The sequence below is a fragment of the Danio aesculapii genome, chromosome 3 (assembly GCF_903798145.1).
Source record: "Danio aesculapii chromosome 3, fDanAes4.1, whole genome shotgun sequence".
NCBI classification, from domain to species: Eukaryota; Metazoa; Chordata; class Actinopteri; order Cypriniformes; family Danionidae; genus Danio; species Danio aesculapii.
The window spans coordinates 19865831-19887296 of NC_079437.1; the positions used below are offsets into that span (position 1 = coordinate 19865831).

Genomic DNA, 21466 nt, shown 5'->3' on the forward strand with positions numbered 1-21466 from the left:
GATGCCCTTGGGGAGAACCACCCCGTTTTTGTATTTTTATTTACTAAGTTTTATTTAGATATATTTTTAAACTTATTTGTATATAAACATAAATATAATTAATTATTTAATATGAAATATTATTAATTATTACAAATTATAAAAGGGACTAAGCCAAAAAGAAAATGAATGAATTAATGAATTCTAAATTATAATTGTGTATATATATAAACTTTTTTTAAGCTATTTTTCTTTTTTTTCGAAGTGTATATAATCTATAGGTTACTACTGTAAGAAAATCTCAGCATTTGGTTCATACTTTCAGTATTACCTTTGCTTGAAACGAGCTGATCTAATCCTGTGTATATGAAATAAATCTGCATTTGAGCAGGTTTGAACTACCAGAACTGTTGCTATGACAACAACTCTCGAATGAATTTTGAAGAACAAAACGATCCTGGATCATGTCAAATCATCAATATCCAAATCCAGCTAATTGAGTAATCCACGTACGAAGAACAGACCCCTGATGTCCATTAAAATGGACAACCAAAGTAAATTAAAGATTATTGACATTTTTATTATTTTATTTGGTGTTATTTATGGAAGCCTTAAGAACAGGGAAAAATACTTCTACATTTTTCTGAAACTTGGAACATAATTCAGATCTGAAGGGGTTAAAAACTTGGAAAATACCCTTGTGCAGCATACCTATAATATATTATATATTGGTCAATTCACATTGGGGGAAGGAGGGTTAGTTGGATGGTTGTTTACTGTATGTTTCTTTGGAGTAAAGTACAGCTGTCTTGTTGGTTGAATTGGCGTCCTCTAGCTGGGGGACAGGGCAGGACTTGGCTCTGTGCTGATGTTGACCAAATACTCACTGGATTTAAGACTTGCCAAAGACTTACAGCTGGGAAGAGAAGCCAAAGAACCACATAGACCAAGCATAGAGGGAGTGTTGTCTTTTGCTGAAGAGATGAGAAAAGAAAAGCAAAACAACATTAATTACATTCTGAGGATTTCTGCAGATGTTTGAGCCCATCATTTAATCTATTTATTTATTCGTGTAAATGTGTGTATTCGGGTTTATATTAATTTCAGTAATTGAATTATTTGATTTATGCACAAAACAATTTGTAAAGTAATATTTTCTGTATTTTATGTGAGACCTGCTGAAGCTTTGTTTAACAAACCAGTGGTTCTAATTGGATTTGCATTGTAAATCTTAAATAAAAAGTTATTACGTTTATTTTTTGACATTTTACCTATAGGTTTTTCAGGTCTTATCTGCTTGTCAAGTCGTGACGTATCGGTGACATATGAAATACTGTTTCAAGGTCCAAGCCACTAGTCTTTTGAATTGAGAAAATATTCGTTTATGACCACTTTTTAGTCTTATCACACATTAAAGTGAATTTTATATATAATCATGGTGTACACGTCAATATCTGGACTTGCTGCATCACAGACATCAATATTTTAACAATTTATTAAAAAAATTATCACTTTCTGGTTATTTGATAATATATATATTGTGATCGTGATTTTCCAAAGTATTACAGCACTTTGTAAACGTTTATTATTATTACCATTAGTTGAGTCTCACAATACAGTTTGATATGGCGCTTGGTCGCGGAAGCCGCTTCGTGTGACATCACACTTAACAAGCTGATACTCTCAAAATCATTCTGCATAAATCTACACATTTAAAAAAAATATATATGCACAGAAATGACAGAAAAAGTCTGCAGATTCTGTCTGGTGATTAGTAATCAGTATTCAGATATTCTAGCATTTTGTGTGTGTTTACCTGCTGACCAGGCTGTGTCTCCATTTTGTTGGCCATCATCTTTTTGGGAGTCAGAATTCAAACTTAAATCAGCCGAGAGATCCAAACTGTGGAAACTTCTCCTGAACCCAAACACATAAATGTATGATTAGAATAAAATTACAAATTGCATATTTACTAAAATAGAAAAGCTTCTGTACAGTTGACAATGCTGCCAAAACAATCCACATATATATATATGGACCCAAAAGAATTATAAAAACACATTATCATGCATGTTAATTCAGTGGATGGCGATGTTATCTACTGAAAACAGTTCAGCACATCATAGCATTTGTAGTTTACAGAGAATGCACCAATACAGTTTTTAAAAACTTGCCCTTAAAAACCTTTTTTTTTTCAAAAATTTAGCATTTTCATAGAAACGAATGCTAAAACAAACAAAATGTTCCAGTTCCTCACTAAAATAGTTTAGTGGTGCCAAAAGTTGATGCTTCAGGGACTTTTGTTTTTCTTTTTGCTTTATTAACAAGACCCAGCATGTTTCATTATAAATCAAGGTATCTTCCGGCCATTCCATATCCGTTTTTAAACAAAAAAAGCAAAACTTGGTTTTTCTTGCTCACAAAAAACGAGGGAAAAAACGAGATTTTGATTTGATTTTTGATGTTTTTTTGATTTTTAATTTAGTGTAGGGAAACAGATAGATGACTTTAAAATTCATTATCCACATGAAGGCAGTGCTGAAACGCATTTTTTCCTCAGATTGGCCAACCAAATCTGAACTTGTAACAATAATAATAATAATAATAAATATAATAATAATAATAATAAAGGGACTAAGAAAAGAAAATGAATGAATGAATGAATGAATGAATGAATGAATGAATAATAATATGTCTAGTTTGCTGCCAAACGTCTTGCTGCTGTGCACCTGATGCTGAGCAAAGAATTTCGAGCAGGACTTTGTTTTGCATGATTGTTTCAGAACTACTGTAGGCCTAAATAATAATAATAATAATAATAATAATAATAATAATAATAATAATAATAATAATAATAATAATATTGTTTACTTTGTGTTTTTTCATGTTAAATTTTTTTAAATAGTTGTCAGGACCAGGATAAGAACACATTGGGCCCTGGGGCTATAACAAAGGGTACCATTTGTTTTTATTTTATTTCCTCCTATTTTAATTAGATACAAATACATACATGGATACATAGATACATACATACATATACATACATATACACATATACTCGCAAAATCACTCTGGACGCCTCACACCCAGCACACTACTTGTTCGAACTGTTACCGTCTGGTCGGCGCTTCAGAGCACCAAGCACAAAAACAGCCAGACACAGGAAAAGTTTCTTTCCTCAGGCGATCTACCTTATGAACAGTTGAATATTCCCCTACTGTGCAATAAATATGTGCAATACTTTCTCATACGCACTTGTACACAGCACCTTATATCAATATAAAATGCAATACTTTCTACATTCGCACTTGTACACAGCACCTTATAACCTGTATATTTTTAACAATCTGTACATACAACTCAACATCCAGGTTTCTTGACTAACCACATCTGTTTAATGTTCATCATTTTTTTTTTTTTCATATTTATTTTGTGTTGTCACATGTCACTTTATGTACACTGGAAGCTTCTGTAGCCAAAACAAATTCCTTGTGTGTGTGAAGCACACTTGGCAATAAAACTGATTCTGATATACATACACACATATATATATATATATATATATATATATATATATATATATATATATATATATATATATATATATATATATATATATATATATATATATATATATATATATATATATATATATATATATATATATATATACACACACATACACATATACATACACATATACATACACATACAGATATACATACACATACTTTTATTTTGAGGGGACGTCACAAGCTCAGATTAGGTTGGCCAATCAGAGGAAAAAGGGTGCCTATGTGTGTATAATGAATTTTTAAGTCGTTTGTCCGTTTTCCCAACTTAAACCAAAAAACTAAAATACAGCCCAAATCTCGTTTTGCGTTTTTTTTTTCCAGCCATTTTCGTAGTTGTCCTTTTTTAGTTTAAAAACGGATATAGAATGGAATCAGATACCCTGATTATTATACAACAAAATCACTTCACATTCCTTAACCACAAGGATTAAATAAGAAGAAATTACATAAAAAAAATTATGATAATTTAAAAAAGATAAATATATTAGAAATATATCACAATATATATTACACATTTTTCCAATTTTAGTTACTAACAAAAGCTATTTAATACACTTTTAGTACAGAAAATACATGTATACAAACATTTTTAGGCAAAAATGTTAAAGGAGGAGCAGATATTGAGCATTTTAATTGCTTTTCTATTTTTAGACTTCCCTTTTACATACATTTTTATGTGTCTTTTTCTAGCACCATGAAGAGAGGTTTGCGTTTTACAAACTAGAATTTGTGTTTGTGAAATTTTCAAAATAATTTAATAAAGTTTATAATACAATCAGCATCTTTTAAAGAGCCACCCTTGACATAATAACCCCTACATCACCTGTTTATAAGATAAAGAAAATGTTTTTTAAAATATTATGAGCAATAAAAGCTTCTACAATAATCCAAAAATGTTGAGTATATTGGCAAGGCAAAAATAAATTGAAATAGTGAGATGGTTTCATTAAAGCTTTTACAAAAACAGCATTCCAATTCAATATTAATTTGACATTTTTATAAGGTAAATTTAAATAATATTTTTTAGCCTCATTTGTAATGAAACATTTTTGAGGTAATGACCACACTTGAGTCCAGGTTACATTTATTAAAGATAATGTTCCAGTAAGAACAATAGAGATTAAAGATCTAATTCTGTGATTATTAGACAAACAGATAAAGCCGACTGTCTGTTCAGATCTAGGAGGATAAACAAAAAGCGCTGATGTACATACACTGCTTTTGTACAGCATATGTATACCAGCTGGTATTGGCCCAGTTAGTATTATATATTCCAATATTGCCTCTAGAAGCAATATTGGATGTTGCTTCTAGATGTTTTCTAAAGTGTTTTGATTGTTAAAAATTAAACTTTGTGTTGTGCTTACCTACGAAACAGCTTTACATTTCCTTGGTTGTTTGTGGCTTGTGCAGTTGCCCACTGGTTAATTAGTGGAATAGATAGCCCTTTTACCAAATGGGAAGGCTCACAAGGAATGATGCCAGTGCTGCAAAACATACCAGAATAATGCGTTCAAATTGGCACATATATACATGATGTGTGTGTGTGTGTGTGTGTGTGTGTGTGTGTGTGTGTGTGTGTGTGTGTGTGTTTTGTTCATACATTTGTGCTTGTAGCTCCAGTATGATGGCCTCCAGTTCTTTCTTCTCTTGTTGACTCTGGACCTGCAGTTCCTCTAGTTTAGCATCTAGCCTCTTGTTCTCAGTTTCTACATTTTTCAGCTGCGACTCCCTCAAGCGCACCAGTTCCTCCAAATAACCCTGCAAGTCCATGGATTAGTATATAAATGCATGTTTTTAGTACATTGCTGGTAGCTGTGTTGTCTAGCTGATTTAGATTGGTCAATAGTTACAAGATCATCTTGGAACAGCAAAAAATATCTAATCACCAAATCACTTTTCCCTTACTTTCACTGACTAAAATGCTAAATTTGGATGAACTATTTACCACAGATGGCGGTTCATTCCGCTGTGGTGACACCTGATTAATAAAGACACTAAGCCAAAAAGAAAATGATGATTTACCACAGATTTTGAAAAAAATCAATCTTATGAAGGCACGCATTATACTGACACTGAGAAGAAGAAACTGTTGAATGAAGTCCTAATTTTTGTTTTATGAATGGCTAAAAATATTCACGTGGCTTGATAATGTTACGATTGAAACACCGAAGGCATATGGTCTGTTTTGAGGATTTTTTTTGGTATTTTGACAGACTTTGAATTAGGGATGCTCGGCTATGTATTTTTTGGCTGATACTAATTTAGATTTGAAGGCAGATATTGATATTTCAGCAGAAATATCACTGTATATATACAGTTGAAGTCAGAATTATTAACCCCCAGGAATTATTAACCCCCCTGTTTATTTTTTTCCCAAAATTCTGTTTAACGGAGAGAAGATTTTTTCAACACAGGTCTAAACATAATAGTTTTATTAACTCATTTCTAATAACTGATTTATTTTATCTCTGCCATGATGATAGTAAACAATATTTTACTAGATATTTATCAAGACACTTCTATACAGCTTAAAGTGACATTTAAATGCTTAACTAAGTTCATTAGGTTAACTGGGCAGGTTAGGGTAATTAGGTTAGTTGTATAACGATGGTTTGTTCTGTAGACTATTGAAAAAATATTTGCTTAAAAGGCTAATTTTGACCTTAAAATGTTTTTTACAAATTTAAAACTGCTTTTATTCTAGCCGAAATAAAACAAATAAGACTTTCTCCAGAAGAAAAAATATTATCAGACATACTGTGAACATTTCCTTGCTCTGCTATATATTTATAAATAACATAAATAAAGCATCCAAATCACTATATATTAACTAAAATCAAAATACCAATAAAAGTAATAAAAGAGTGTCAGCCAGCAAGCATGTAAAGTGATTTATCAAGAGGAAATAATGTATAATTTATCGTCTTAATAATATATGGATAAATTTATTGTCGGAATGATAACTTTAAAATGACCACTAATCAATATGGCCACTGATATTTTGTCCAGCCCTTAATAATATAATATAATATAATATAATATAATATAATATAATATAATATAGGAATGTACCGATATGCAACTTTTGACCGATAGCCTAATCGATATTTCTTTATATTTGGAGGCCGATGCTGATATTTTAGCAAAAATATATATATATATATATATATTTTTTTTCTCACGGCATGATTGCAAAAACAAAAAATAAACACATACAGTGAACTTCATAATATATAGATTTAAAAAAATAAAATAAAAAATTTTAAAAATCAGCAGAATTTTGTTATCGGACCGATAAAATAAAAAAAAATTGCATTTATCGGTCGATATCGATAAGGTCGCCTAATAAATTGTGCGTCCGTACTTTGAACATCTCTGGACTGTTAATATCTATGTAAAATGATGGAGCTCTCAGATTTCAACTTATATAAATATCTTAAAATCTTATCAAAATATCTTAATTTGTGTTTTGAACATGAATGAAGGTGTCAGGAGTAAAATAAAAGGAATAAAATGGAGCTGAAAAATAGCTTAACTATAGTTCTGAATTATCTAGTGGGAAACAATGTGATAAAAATGTGGTATAGAAAAACTACATTTAGATAAATGTAAACTAAAATTTAAAGCGACAAACAAAACTCCCTGATATTCCATGACCTAAACAAATTATTCATTATTATTAAAGATTCCCTGACTTTCAATGTCTGGAACAGACCTATAATTCCATAATATTCCAGAAATTCCAAGACCCGTAAGAACCCTGTCAGATGTTTCCGATACCTTTTGAGCATAAACAATCTTGAATCGTTGCTCCATTTTTCGGCACTTGTTACTGCAGTTTTCTTCGTCTGTGACTAGAGGAATGTAAGGATGCTCAGCTAAACTCTCATCACTGGCACTGCTGTCCACACTGCGACGGTCTTCTTCATCGCTTAAATAGTCATAGCTGCACAAGACATTACATAGGGCACTGTGAGCGTCAGGCTTTGTGATTACTCAACTAATCAACATTAATAAAACATCATGCCTCTGAGTGAACTTCAGGTAAGGTGTGTAGTCTATAACTGCAGGTGTCTTCCCATCCAAAACCTCTCCTTTCAGACAGAAACTAAGGGTGGAAATGAAAAAAACAGACGATTATTCTATCATTGTAGTGGCACATGAATTATACAATTCAATTCTGTGTTTTACCTGAAGTCAATGGCACTGAGTCCAATAAGCATCCCTGTTAGTACAGTAGCCTCCTCTCTTAGCATTACAGCACCATCATCATAAAATCGCCTGCATTGCAAATACACATTTATGGTTTAAAATGACTTGAAAAGAGTAAAAAACAGTTCGATTGACCATGTAGATTTGTGACCTGGTAGTTCGAGTGTCTCTTAATGCAATGGCTACATATTCAGACAAACGCTTCTCCATCAAAGCTACACGAATCCAGGCTCGTCCCTGTAGGACAAGAAGAGTGCATTTTAAGAGGCAAAAAGAGAAACAAAGGCTTCTAAAACACAACATATAGAACATATCACTTCAACAGGGTAAAGATGGAGAGCTTCAAGTAGGGGCTGCAGGATATAACAATATAGTACCGCTTCTGTAAATTCATTCATTCATTCATTCATTCATTCATTTTTCTTCGGCTTAGCCCCTTATTTATCAGGGGTCGCCACAGCGGATTGAACCGCCAACTATTTCAGCATATGTTTTACGCCCTTTCAGCCACAACCCAGTACTGGGAAACACCCATTCACTCTCGCCTTCACACACGCACCAATTTTGTTAACCCAATTCACTTATATTGCATGTCTTTGGACTGTGGGGGAAACATAGATATATAAAATAAATATTAATTAAATATAATACACTTGAATAAAGAATGTATTTTAATATTGCTAAATAAAATGCAAAATGTAAACACTGTAATTTTAATATTGCAACTTCCTCACGATGCTGTTATTCATGTTTCTGTCTGCAAGCCCCTAATGGGGTGTAATACTGTGTTCTTTTATAGACCATTTTCTTAGAACGCAAAATTACCCATTATGCTTTGTGCGTATGCGCAAGGAGGCCGACAGGTCGACAACTGATCACATTCAGGCAGCTTTGAAAACGATAGTTTTAATCTATTTAACGTCTTTGAACTTTTGAACGTCTTTGGAGTGGGGTATTGTTTGCGTGTGTGTGTGTGTGTGTGTGTATGTGTGTGCGCATTGAAGAGGTACGGAGTACATTATAACAGCTGACAGGTTGGCAACACTGACGCTATGTTTTTAGCATCTGATCTGAGCAGACACTACATTAGGAGAACATTTTTCTCTCACACTTGAACCGCATCTGACAGAAGTATAACGACTTTAACACACATCTTTCTTTCAAAATTAAAGTTTTGCATCGCAAAACAATCCGTAAGCCACTCAAAACGTTTTGACACCCAATTGAGAAATGCTGCTCTGGCTGATTAGAATTAAGCACCCTACCGGAAGACGCTGGTCACTATGGCACCCTCCATGCAGTTACGAAGAAAAAGGTCTATATTATGAAAATGTATTACATTATGAAATAAACAATAGATCCTAATATAAAATAAACTTTTTATTTTTGTTCCTACAATATATATCGTAATATTGCACAGCCATAGCTTCAAGCTAAAAATTTGAAAGAGCCTTGCCTTTGCTCGCGATGTGCTAATGTTTTCAATGCTCTCAATGCTACTGATGCAGTTGTTGTAGACTTTACTGCAGGCCAGACGGATATAGTCCCAAAAACTCCTCTGGCCATCTGAACTGAACCAACCACCAGGACCTAATATAAACGAAAAAAGAATATTAAGTAGTAATCCACACTTTGGCCATTGATAATGTAGTGTAAATTTGTACCTTTGAAGCGGTGACTGAGGATGTGCTCCAAAATTGCTGCAAAGTTGATGAATTCCTCTGATGAGTCATCGATAGGCTCAGCAGTGTACTTTTCCAACAATGTCTTCACAGAAAACCTGAGAAAAACAGTAACATTTAGTTGACCAATTTATACTACAAAACAAAACTGATCAATCGACCAAATCAATCAATACATAAAACCATCCAGTAATTTAACACCATGTTTCACTAACAGTATGGTCAGCATCTCACAGACGCACAAACATTAGCATTGGTGCAGGCCCTGCTTAACGCTGCCATGCTAACTGATGTAAAGACAGGCGTTTTCGGGATCGGTGCCACGGCGAACTGCTGAGGTCAATCCCAATTGTCCTGTGTGCTAGACAATGCCCTTTTGATGCCATATTCACGTTACCACTCCTGCCATTACAATTGGAGTCCTTGTCCCCCGGCCAACAGTACTATGCTACTTGTCGGCGTTGCAACCTTTGTCCTCTCGCCTCGGTTCCATTCCAACCTCTGCGCCTGTTTTTTTTTTTTTAAAGTAACACCATAGTGAGCGAATCTCCCTTGTATCCCAACACTCATGCTCACTTTCTCCACCCACCCACTTTCTGAAATAGTGGTGTGATCTATTTAGGGCAGTCCCGATACAGTGTACAGTTTTCGCCCAGCACAGTCAACCTGCAGGGCACTGGAATGCAAAGACTTTAGCCCACACAAAGGGGAGAGGAAACAGAGTGAGCACTGAGAGTCTGAAGACCTGACAACCTACATGCCTCGATGGGGAACACCAGTTTTACGGAAGGGAAGACTGCCCTGTCTGTGGGTGGCTCTTCAATAGCCAGGGGAAAGACTTCCATCACAATGGGCAAGTCCTCCATCACCCGTGGGGTCACCACTACCTCTATGGGCGACTCTACCATTACCAGAGGCAAAACCATCATCTCCCTGGGCAGAGCCAGCTTCAGCCGAGGCAAAACTACAACCTCCTTCCGTAAGGCCTTCATGCCCAAGCGCAGGACCAAATAGATGGAAAAGAGATCGGCATACGCTGAAACAAAGAGCAAGACTTCAACGGCAAGGAAGAGAACTGAGAAGGATGAGACAACAGATTTAGAGAAAGAGGAAGACTCAAAAGCCTCAAAAGGAAAGGCTTCTCTTTTACTGAGAAAGACTTGCTTTACAAAAGGAAAAATCAGACTGATGAAAAGCAAAAAGGCCATCTCATGGGGGAAGACGCTTCTTTCGAGGAGCAAGACCAAACTGAGGAAGGGAGAAACTGCATTTGTGGTGGGTACAACTACAATCACTCATGGGGAGACTACTAGTTCTTTGAGCAGGGCCACTTTAAGTCAAGGGGAGAAGTCTGTCACTGTAGTTAAGACTTCCCTCAAAAGAGGCAAAGAAAAGCAATGGAATCTCTACTGGGATTTTCATCTATGACTTAGAGACACAAATGTAACAGCAAACAGTATACGTACAGTGTATGTGTATATTTCCAGAAAGACTGACTTTGAAGTAGAGGGTTCAAGAAGGTTGGATGTCTTGTGAGATGCAAGTGTTTGCCAGCTTGCCCTAGAATGGCACACAAATGCATTCTAAAGGGCAAAACGAAGTGTATGTGTACTATAAATTAGCTTGGAATAAGAATGATGTCTTTGTCTCTGAAGGAGAATGCAGTTGATTTGAAGATAAAGACTTGTACAAGAAAATATGTTTATATATCAGATGCCAATCTGGTGTACATGAAGAGAACATGCATGCATGCGTGAGGGTGTGCACTGCCTCAATTGAAAAGGCTCTTATTGTTCACATGCAGAAGGGTTTGAGTTGGATGATCCAGATCTGGGATTCTGTTTTGCAAGTGGAATTTTGTTAATCAGTTAAACAAAACTAACCAAGTCATAGTAAAATGTTTATGAAATTAATTGAAATTAAAATGTGCCTTGTTAACGGATCTCTTAATCTTGCATTAAATGTAAAAAATATCAAGCAGTATAACAGTGAATTAAGTCAGAATTGTCAATAAATAGACCTTTAAAATGGTTCAACATTCTATGTGTTTCTCTTTAACATATCAGGGGGTTCTTAAGCAGGGCACACACTCACCAGAAAGTATGATATGATCCCAGTCGTATCTTGTGTTAAAGCCACAGCACACTGTGCTGCTATTCTTATGTCAGACTGCACAATCATAGCCAAGACATTCAGGCATAACTAAATTGACTACACATTTTGGGGATCTGACATATGAAACACAGGAAAGTGGACTACATCCTTGTGTTTCAGCCTCAGTGAAAACAACACCTTTTTAAATGCCATGTACAGTACAACTCAATGCATTGGATAGCAGTTCTAGGGAGGCACAATGCCATGGAACTGAGTGATGTCACCACTGATTGTGCTGCTCAACAATGTATTCTTCAGTGCCTCGCTTTAGCAACGGTACAATGCGGTCTACTGTCTGCTCTGCCCCCAGATAGAACTAAGGCCTCCTACGGCAGCCTCTGTCCATTCACGGCACACAGGGGAGGTATGTGGCCTTGCAGAGCCCACGTTACACTGCTCAACAAGTGCTTTATGCTGCTGCATGGGGGTTGCTCTCACCACGTTTAGCATTCTGGTTCCATCCTGACACTAGCTGTTTGGACTGTCACACCCAGCCGGGCATTGCCTGAGTGTGTTGAGTGTTGAGATGCGACGCTGCCAGGGCATGCGATGAGCCACCGTAACCTCATCCTGTAGAAGGAGGAGACCTCAAGATTCCCAAGGGAGAATAGAGAAAATCTAGCCCTGAACGTGCTCCAGGTCAGGTTATCAAGGCTGGCTGCTTGAGGAGACCTCCTGGAGCTTCTCCACCATTTTCGGATTCGCCATGGGTAACACAAGTATCACCGAGGGCAAGACGGCCCTGAACCTGGGAAGCACATCGATCAAGAGAGACAAGACCAAGATTTTGATGGGAAACTCCTCTATCTCCCGCGGGAAAAGCACAACATCCCTGGGCTCCTCCACCATCACCAGTGGCAAAATGAAGATTTCCATGGGTGCTGCCTCTTTTAGCCGAGGCACCAAGTCTACATCCTTCCGAAAGGCTTTTTTGCCCAAGAGGAAGACCCTTTAACGGGAAGTAAGGCTAAATTTATGGGGAGGGTATAGGGTGCTGGGAGTGTGATGTGGGGACTGTATCACCAAGCTGGGAACAAAGCAAAAAGCAAATATCACCAACAACCAAGGAAACATCATCATCACAGTGTACTTCCTGTGGAGATAATTCACTGAATCTTCCTTCCTTTCTTTCTTGCCATTCCAAAAAAAACTTTACCCTTTGGACCAAGTTTCTTTTTTTTATTTAATTACTTGGGAATACATCATGAATACAGGTTAGTAAGCAATGAAAGTTATTTGTAGCCATTATACAATTACTCATGCAACATAAAGCAATTTGTAATAAAAAAAATTGTGCCATTTATTATTTGTTATATTGATATTCCAAGGTTTTACAAGAATCTCTGATCTTGCCAGCTTGGATTTCAGTTTAGCTGCTTGTAGGCTGTCTTATTGCTACACTGCTTATTACTTCGTTCATTACACCAAATGACTGCCTCGTTTGATTTTGAATGCTTTGCTCATAGACAGTCTTAAATCTTGATGTTCTCCTTGGCTCTATGGCTCACCCAAGAGGTGCACAGGTGCAGGGTGATCCCACAACCTGAAAACAATGCTAACAATTGCAGGGATGACAGCTCCCAAATTCAGCCAGCCAAATAAATAGATTGTCCATTTTGGTTGGTTGAAAGAGCATAGAAAAACAAGAACATGACAACAAATGTGTAAATGGAAAGTGTAGTGACAACCTGAAGATTTGCAAATTCTTGGGGTTAGCAGGGTAAGGGCTGAAATGCTAATGAAGGAATGTGGCAGCAAGACTGTCTTGGTACGATTTGACACTGAAAAACAAACGTGCAGCCACTTAACAAATGCCTTTTGTGTCATTGGTCTCGCCCACTTTGGAAGCAGGCCAAAAAGCCAGACGCTTGTATGAAATATTACTTACTCTTAAGATCATTGCTATTTCAAGGCATGTTTGGCTATGGAATGATCTTTCTAAAATTCCCTCTGAGACTCTAAGATTTGTGCACTGTACCCAAGATTTTTTTTAAACCAACAGTCTAGTGATAAATCTAGATATTCTCTGCACCTCCTTTTGTCTTGTTTAGCTTTGGTCCTCCCCTCCTTTACTCTCCATCAATCATTCCACTTTTCCTGCTGTGGCCCTTGCTTTCCAAAGCTTGACCAACCAAGCACCTCCCACTCTCTATTTTGAACTTTTTAATGAACCGCTTTTGTAGGCAGATCAAGCACTGTCAGCTAATTCTAGATACACTTGTCCAGTTATTCCTCTCAAAATTAAAATTAAGCCACCTAGAGTGAAAATACCAACGCTAATCAAATTCACATGATTTTAAAGAAGTCAAATTTGACAAGTAAGGCAGCAACCTGCTTACTGTAACTGGAAGATAGGTTAGTTGAATGGGTTAAGCATGTGCTGACTGAAACGCTAAGTAAGTGATTTTGGTTGTTTGTGTTTGGTTCACCCGATTGCTCAGAGTAAGAAGTTGATAATGAAGGAAAGACTTAAAGGTCATTGTGCTGGTGCCAATACATGTTTTGTTGTAAGTTGTTCAGAGATTATAAGGTTGAAGATGGACCTCGAAATAAACACCAACTGACATCCAAATCTTTTCCTAATAAACTGTATAACATTGACTTCCAAAACATTTCAGTTGGATTGGAGTTATATAAACACAACTGACAACATTGGGAAAGCATTATCAAAAAAACAAGTCCCATTCAGTAAAGTGGCTACAATGACTATTTACATACTGGTTCAGATAAGAAGTCATACACAAAACTAAAGATGTTAAGTATACTCAAAGACTGACACTGAATTCAAATGCTCATCCTTGCAGAGTTCTTGAATCACCGGAGTCCACACCTTTACATTACTAGCTTCAGCTGTCCGGAAACCTTTCTCAAGGAGATTCGCTAAACTGGCCATTCCACTTTTATTGGAAAGTCAAGACATGGGAACAACGACAAGAGCTGTTCTTTGACTGCTGGAACTTTTACCTCTCAACTTTTGACCAGGGAGGCAGCCATCATGCCCTATTGTACCCTACATTATGTTTTAAACCTTGCCCTTCAGTGACGATGCTACTGTTATTTTATGGAAACCTCTATCCAAAACTGCTTACAATGGACTCAAGGTATCCCATTAGTAAAAACCAACCAACAACCATATACAAAAGTATCATGAGTGCCCTTACATTGAAGCCTTTTTATTTAGCCTGACATTTGTGACTGAGTGTAAAAACTGATAAAAAGTAGAAAACGGTGTAAACTGTGTGACTGTCTCTAGTTATATTATGTCAGTGATCTAGACTGTATACTGTATGTGTAACCATTGTAGAAGAAGCAAAAATGCAAAATCACTAATGCTTTTGATCTTAGCATTGAAGGAACTGGGTGGTGGGTGGGTTATGGTGGGGAGTGAAATTAACCATGTTTCTGTTGGTCAAAACCCTTCTCCGCAATGTCAACAGCTCTCAGTTTTAGCAAAGATGCTTCAGACAAATACATTGGCTCAATTTGGGATTTACTATGAAAACTACACCACCCCTGGGTAAACTAATTGGCAAGTTAAAACACTCCAGAAATTCTACCTGGTTAAAGTTTGTTATAGAATATTCAACAGATTTCCTAAATAAGCATTTCACTGTACACTGAGAGACACGACAATGGGAATGAGGGTTTGATGATTGAGAGTGAAGGAAATAAAACGTAATAAACTCCTAATCTCAACATACCAGAGAAATACAGACACATGACAGAGACACAACATGTCCCCCCTAAGGGAATTATAAAGTAACTGAGCTAATCGTGATCCAATTAAATTAAGAACTGTTTGAGATTTCTTTGCTAGCAGCCTTTAATTATAATTCAGATTTTTTTTTCTTGTCGAGTCCTGTGTCGCTTGTCGTTAAATGTTATAAACAGCTCTGGCGTGGCCGCATGAGGGATGTGGGTTGTAGAGAAAGGCTTCTGCCCTTTTCAACAAGAGTGTCTTTGTGTTTATAATCATCTGTGAGGTCTGAAGTCCATTTTTGTCATTCTTTGTTGTTCATTTTTCCACCATGCATTTGCATAGTATGTGTTTCATGTGTTTAACAACTCCTACGTTATGTCATCCAAATGGTTGAACCTTGGACAGTTCGGTGCTTACCACTCTGCTGTATGCTTAATAAATATTTGTTGACATTAATGAAGGTCGATTTAAAATGTTGTTTTTTTAAACAATTAGCTTGCCTGAAATCAGTGGTGGGCATTTACTAAGTATTTATCTTTGTACATTTTAATTTTGGGAATATTGTACTTTACTACACTAAAAAACAGTTTGTTGTTTGTTTGTCTACTTATTTAAAATGAGCTGAAATAACACAACTCCTGAGTTTTTTTGGGGAACAACTTAATTGTTTTATGTTCAATCCACGTAAATATGTAAATATTAATTTGACTGCTTTATGTTGAACCAACACAAATGAATTATGTGGAACCCAGCATGTTTTACAGTGTACAAAGTATACAGTGTACATTACAATACTATGCTTTTTACTCCACTACATTTCTTATTTTTTTTCTTTTGAGTCACAACATAAGGGCTTGATTCATAAACAAACTGATTCTTTTCAATTAACCTGTTGAAACTAATTGCAAACTGAATGATTCATTTGCCAGTTTGGCCAATATGATTGCATCTGTTCTCAAGTCAACAACTGATTGATTCAAATGATTCAATCTGTGTTGAGTCTTCTGTAAACAACTCACAGATTCAAATGATCTGGTCAGAGTGAATCTACAGTTAATTGGTGCGTTCGACTTCATGCAGCGCTGCACAGATCGATTGAAATCTGTCTTAAAGCGGTGCATGCCGGTTAAAAATTTTGTCTGGATTGATGCTGCGTGGACGCCATGTGACTGTCACATGTGGCATGAAAGAACCGCTACAGTGCTTCGAGATCAGACAATCTATTCAGCCGGTGCAGTATCTGAAGAGCGACTGCAGGAACTGCGATGACAACACCGATATTACATTTGGCCGAGTTCACTGCATGACAACAACCATGTGTGCTTCGGGTTTATTATTGAACAAATTCCATCTCACAAAATTAAAAAACAAACAATTAACTTTTATGCCATCATCTCGTATATATGCTTATTAAAAGACTACAAATATTTTATTGCAGTATCATCTTTTGTTAAATAATTTGGTTTTAAAGGCTAGATTGTTTGCATAGGTTTATTTTCGACCTTTTTATACAGACTATTTACTGCATTCAGCTCCATCAACGAACTAAATGATATATTTTAGGGAATAACATTAATTTTAACTCAAATAAGTCTTACAGAATTATCATAATTATCATCATTGATCCTGACACCCTAAAGGTTTCTTAACAAATTAAGTAAAAACTATTTTATTAAATAATTATAAAATTATTTAAATGATTATTTTATATATATATATATATATATATATATATATATATATATATATACATATATATATATATATATATATATATATATATATATATATATATATATATATATATATATATATATATATATATATACCCTTTTTTTTTTTAAACCCTAAATGTAAAAAATTATGATGACGCCATGTGATCGGTCATCATGATAGCCACAATTTTCAGCCCCGAAGTGTCCAGCTTGATGGCTCCGTTTTTAACTCCGCCCCCACCTGCGCTCGGCTAATCTCGTTGATCACCGGCTGCAGCCATGGTTCAAGTCAAACGCACCTATTGACTCACTAATTCAAATGATTCAATCAAAGAAAGATTCCATCAAATAACTTGATTTAAATATCAAAGCAATTTTTCAGTTAATGGTTGATTAGTTCAAATGATCTATTTAGAGCAGGTTTCGATTAAAATTATCCATTTAGACTGAATCTTACATTTTTTTATTTAATTTTATTTAAATTAGCTAGTAACAACGAAACTCCAGTTAACAATTCACCAAATTCAAGCCACTTGCACTCAACTGATGGCAAAAACGTCATTAATGTGAAATTCATGAGTCATGACTGTCAATTGTTTGTTAACTTAATCTGCTGTAAGAGGTTGTTTAACTGAACTAAAAGAAATATAACTAAGGGATACTGTAGTTCACACAAAAAAAATAATTCAGTTATCATTTACTCATCCTCCACTTGTTCAAAACTATTTGAGTTTCTTTCTTCTTTTAAGCACATATTAAGATAAATTGAAAAAGGCTGAAAAAAAACAGCCATTGACTCCCATAGTATTATGTGACGTTTCACAAACTAATTTCAAGAGAAGCATGTGATATGATTGATATGCGGCTGGTCTCTCATTTGTAATCATTAGTAAGCCAATCGGATTATTCCAAGCTCACTATAAACAGCTCGTCTAGCATTACTCCTTTCTCTTCTTTTTTGAAGAATCCTTCCATCCACCCCATCTCCTCCTTTTGCTCCTTTACTAAGGGGAGCTCTCGAAAACTACCTGATCTCATGTATCCTTATACGCTCATTGACCAGGCGGGATCCCTAGGCTCAATTATATCCGAGCTCAAGGTTCTCTCCCGGGACATCATGCCAAAGCTGCTAATATTATCAAGCAATATCTAGTGTGAACTCTTGAATTTGTTTTTAATATTGTTGTTAACGGATTATGACTTCCAAAATACTTTAAAATATATGTGCTTTCATGAGCTTTCTGAAGTGTTCAATGGGGAAATTTTTTTAGAACAAATTTGAGGGTGAATAGATGAATAAAACGGTTCCTTTAATTGTTTGTAGTAGTTATCAGTATATAACCAGTTTTAGCAATACCATTTAACACTTTCTTTTTTTTTAAAGGATTGACTGATATTGTTTTCTTTTTAATCTAAAATATGAGTACATTGAATTATTTTAAGTTAATCAGATTTCAACTAAATTTAAGTTATGCAAAATTTAACTTAATATTTTAAGTCAGTTGGATTGATGCAAGTTGAGATGACTAGAAAAGTTCATTTGATTCAACTAAAAACTTTAAGACAGTAAGATTTTTTTTTTGCGGTGTAATTTCACTGAAGTGAAATTAAAGTAGTGGTTCCTTGATTTGTGTTCACCACTGCCTTGAACCCATATTCCCACTGACTATAGGCAAAGAGAAGGGGGTGATGATGTCACGACAGCTTGCCACATCACAATCATCTCTTTGACTGCACTTCCATTATGACAACACAATGGTGCTGCTGTCCCAACAGGAGTGACAGTGTTCTGGTGTCCATTCAGCAACTGTACATGGCCTATGCCAGGGGCGCCCCCAAACATGAATAATTCAACACCCACTTAACTAAACGTGTTACAGGCTGACCGGTAAATTGCAGCTCTAGTGCAGCAGATTGCAGTGATGGGATTCTGTGTGTCTCTTTCGCTTCAGTTAATGACTCACTAACGCACACGCATGCACGCGCACGCATGTACAGTCAGTGTGCTGGGACAAAATGTGCATGTAGGGTCGCATGCGTACAGTACGTGACGTAGGGCTGGATGTACTGAATGACGCAGCATTAAAAGTCACCAAGATATCAAAATATTCTCTTCCTTTTTTTCTGTACAGTAGTCAACATTTGAAGTGGATCATCACCTTTCATCAAAGTTGCCCTAAAACTGAACAGCACTTATTCTTGTCCAAGGACAATTTTGAAAAACATTTTGATTCACTTCGAATGTTGACTACTGTATATAAGAGTGGTTGCTATAAAGAGTGTGTCTAATGTATTGATCTCATAATTAATTAATTCATTGTCCTTTTATTCATCAGGGGTCACCACAGCAGAATGAACCGCCAACTTATCCACCATGTTTTACACAGCGGATGCCCTTCCATCTGCAACCCAGTACTGGGGAACATCCATACTCACTCATTCACACACATACATTACGCCCAATTTAGTTTATTCAATTCACATATACCGCATGTCTTTGGACTGTGGGGGAAACCGGAGAGCCCGGAGGAATCCCATGCGAACACGGGGAGAACATGCAAACTCCATTCAGAAATGCCAACTGACCTAATGAATAAAGGGACTAAGCCGAAGTGACTGGACATTGGCAGGGGCCAAATAAGCTGCAAACAAAACAAAGTTCTATTCACTCTATAGTGTATTTTGATGATCAATGAAACAAAAAAGGAAAACTAATGCATGCTCTGTTTGGATGGCTTGATTCAGATGTTTCAAAAGTTGTTTCAGACGATACTCAACTTTGTGAATAACATTCCATGAACCAGTCAGTCACAAAGTCTAAGGTGCATAAAGTAAATTTCGATTTTTAATGCCAATTTTTGGTGTGTAAAATTGTGTTGTCTAAAAAGATTTGGAGTATCATTTATGAATGATATATTATTATTTTTGTTTTATTTGTAATTTTAATAGCTACTTTTTTTATTAATTATGATTCATTTATTCTTATTTAATTTGTAGCTTCTGTTTGAGAAGACAAAATTCATCACTTTTACCAATAACATATCCTTTTAAAGAAGTCATTCACATTCTGAGAGTGTGGTTTAAGTATGTCGTGTCCTCACGCCAAGAAAATGGTCTGGTGGCTGTAAAGGAATGACGTCAGGGATGCTGGTACGAAATAAGGGGCGACGTCTTTAATATTTAGCGTTTACGCAAAAAATGCAAATCGGTAAAGATGCTACATCCTTCGACCTGCTTAATAAAATACATGATCACAGTCAAAATAAAATTAAATAAAGCATACTTCGAAATATGCGTTATGACAGCTTTAATCACCTTGGTAACGATACTGTATTTAACTGAAAACATGGTTGTTGTAGAGTCGGTGTTTGCAAATAAAGCTACCTGCAGACGGTGATGAGATTCTTGCGCTCCACGCCGATGTTTCTAGAAGAGGTTTTTTTCGACGTTAGACCCATAGCCATCGCGGTCTGGGGACAGCCTGACTTTCTTCACTCGGCGGAGGCTGCATCATCACCGTCACCGAGCCTCCAGCTTCCCGGTGCGGATCAAACCCCTCCCTCCTTCCGCCTGCATGTGTGTCCACACTCCATCTGAGGAGACCTGGGGGTAAAAAAAATACAACATTTTAAAAAACACGAAGACTACACCTTGTCAAGCATTTTAATATGATTATATGTGATGAGTGCACATTGTTATTCTTATTTAATTATTTTCAATGCGAAAAAAACGAAGGAATACTGAAATTACGATGTAACTGAAAGCTTTAGAGGCTATATAAGTTTGAGGGAAAATAACTGCTTTATATGTGAATAGAAGGCGACACAGTGGCTCAGTGGTTAGCACTGTCGCCTCACAGCAAGAAGGTCACTGGTTCAAGTCCCGGCTAAAATTATGTCAGTTGGCATTTCTGTGTGGAATTTGCATGTTCTCCCCGTGTTCGTTCCCCGTGCACAAATCCAAAGACATGCGCTATAGGTGAATTGGGTAAGCTAAATTGTCCTAGTGTATGTGTGTGAATAAGAGTGTATGGGTGATGGGTGATTTCCCAATACTGGGTTGCAGCTGGAAGGGCATCCGCTGCGTCAAACATATGCTAGATAAGTTGGCGGTTCATTCCGCTGTGGCGACCCCTGCTGAATAGTAATGAATGAAGTTGGCCGTGATGAATGTGTGTGCATGTGAGAGTGTTTGGGTGTTTCCCAGTACTGGGTTGTAGCTTGAAGAGCATCCCTTGTGTAAACATATGCTGGATAAGTTGGCGGTTCATTCCGCTGTGGTGACCCCTGATGAATAAAGGGTCTAAGTTTTTTTTTAAAGATTTATTTTTGGCCTTTTTGCCTTTATTAAGTGAATAGGGCAGTATTTTAGACAGGAAGCGAAGTGGGAGAGAGGGGGTAGGGACGGGAAATGTCCTTGAGCCGGGATTTGAGCTCGGGACACCCT

General features: G+C 36.2%; 2 protein-coding genes and 1 long non-coding RNA gene across 3 annotated transcripts; 2 read left to right on the forward strand and 1 right to left on the reverse strand.

Annotated features, from left to right (window-relative positions):
* Positions 1-245: 245 nt before the first annotated feature.
* rundc3aa (RUN domain containing 3Aa) lies at positions 246-20583 on the reverse strand. The gene is made up of 11 exons (XM_056453331.1): positions 20405-20583; positions 9434-9549; positions 9226-9359; positions 7921-8006; positions 7749-7838; positions 7585-7665; positions 7338-7503; positions 5158-5315; positions 4922-5041; positions 1796-1896; positions 246-953 (listed from the first exon to the last, which is right to left on the reverse strand). The coding sequence occupies exons 1-11, from the start codon at positions 20482-20484 to the stop codon at positions 811-813; spliced, it is 1275 nt and encodes a 424-aa protein (XP_056309306.1). The 5' UTR covers positions 20485-20583; the 3' UTR covers positions 246-810.
* Positions 9983-11728, forward strand: zwi (zwilling). Its single transcript, XM_056453333.1, has one exon. The coding sequence runs from the start codon at positions 10217-10219 to the stop codon at positions 10463-10465; it is 249 nt and encodes an 82-aa protein (XP_056309308.1). The 5' UTR covers positions 9983-10216; the 3' UTR covers positions 10466-11728.
* On the forward strand, positions 12562-15761 carry LOC130221034 (uncharacterized). The gene is made up of 2 exons (XR_008836251.1): positions 12562-12819; positions 14410-15761. It is a non-coding gene; the product is annotated as an uncharacterized LOC130221034 (long non-coding RNA).
* Positions 20584-21466: the final 883 nt, after the last annotated feature.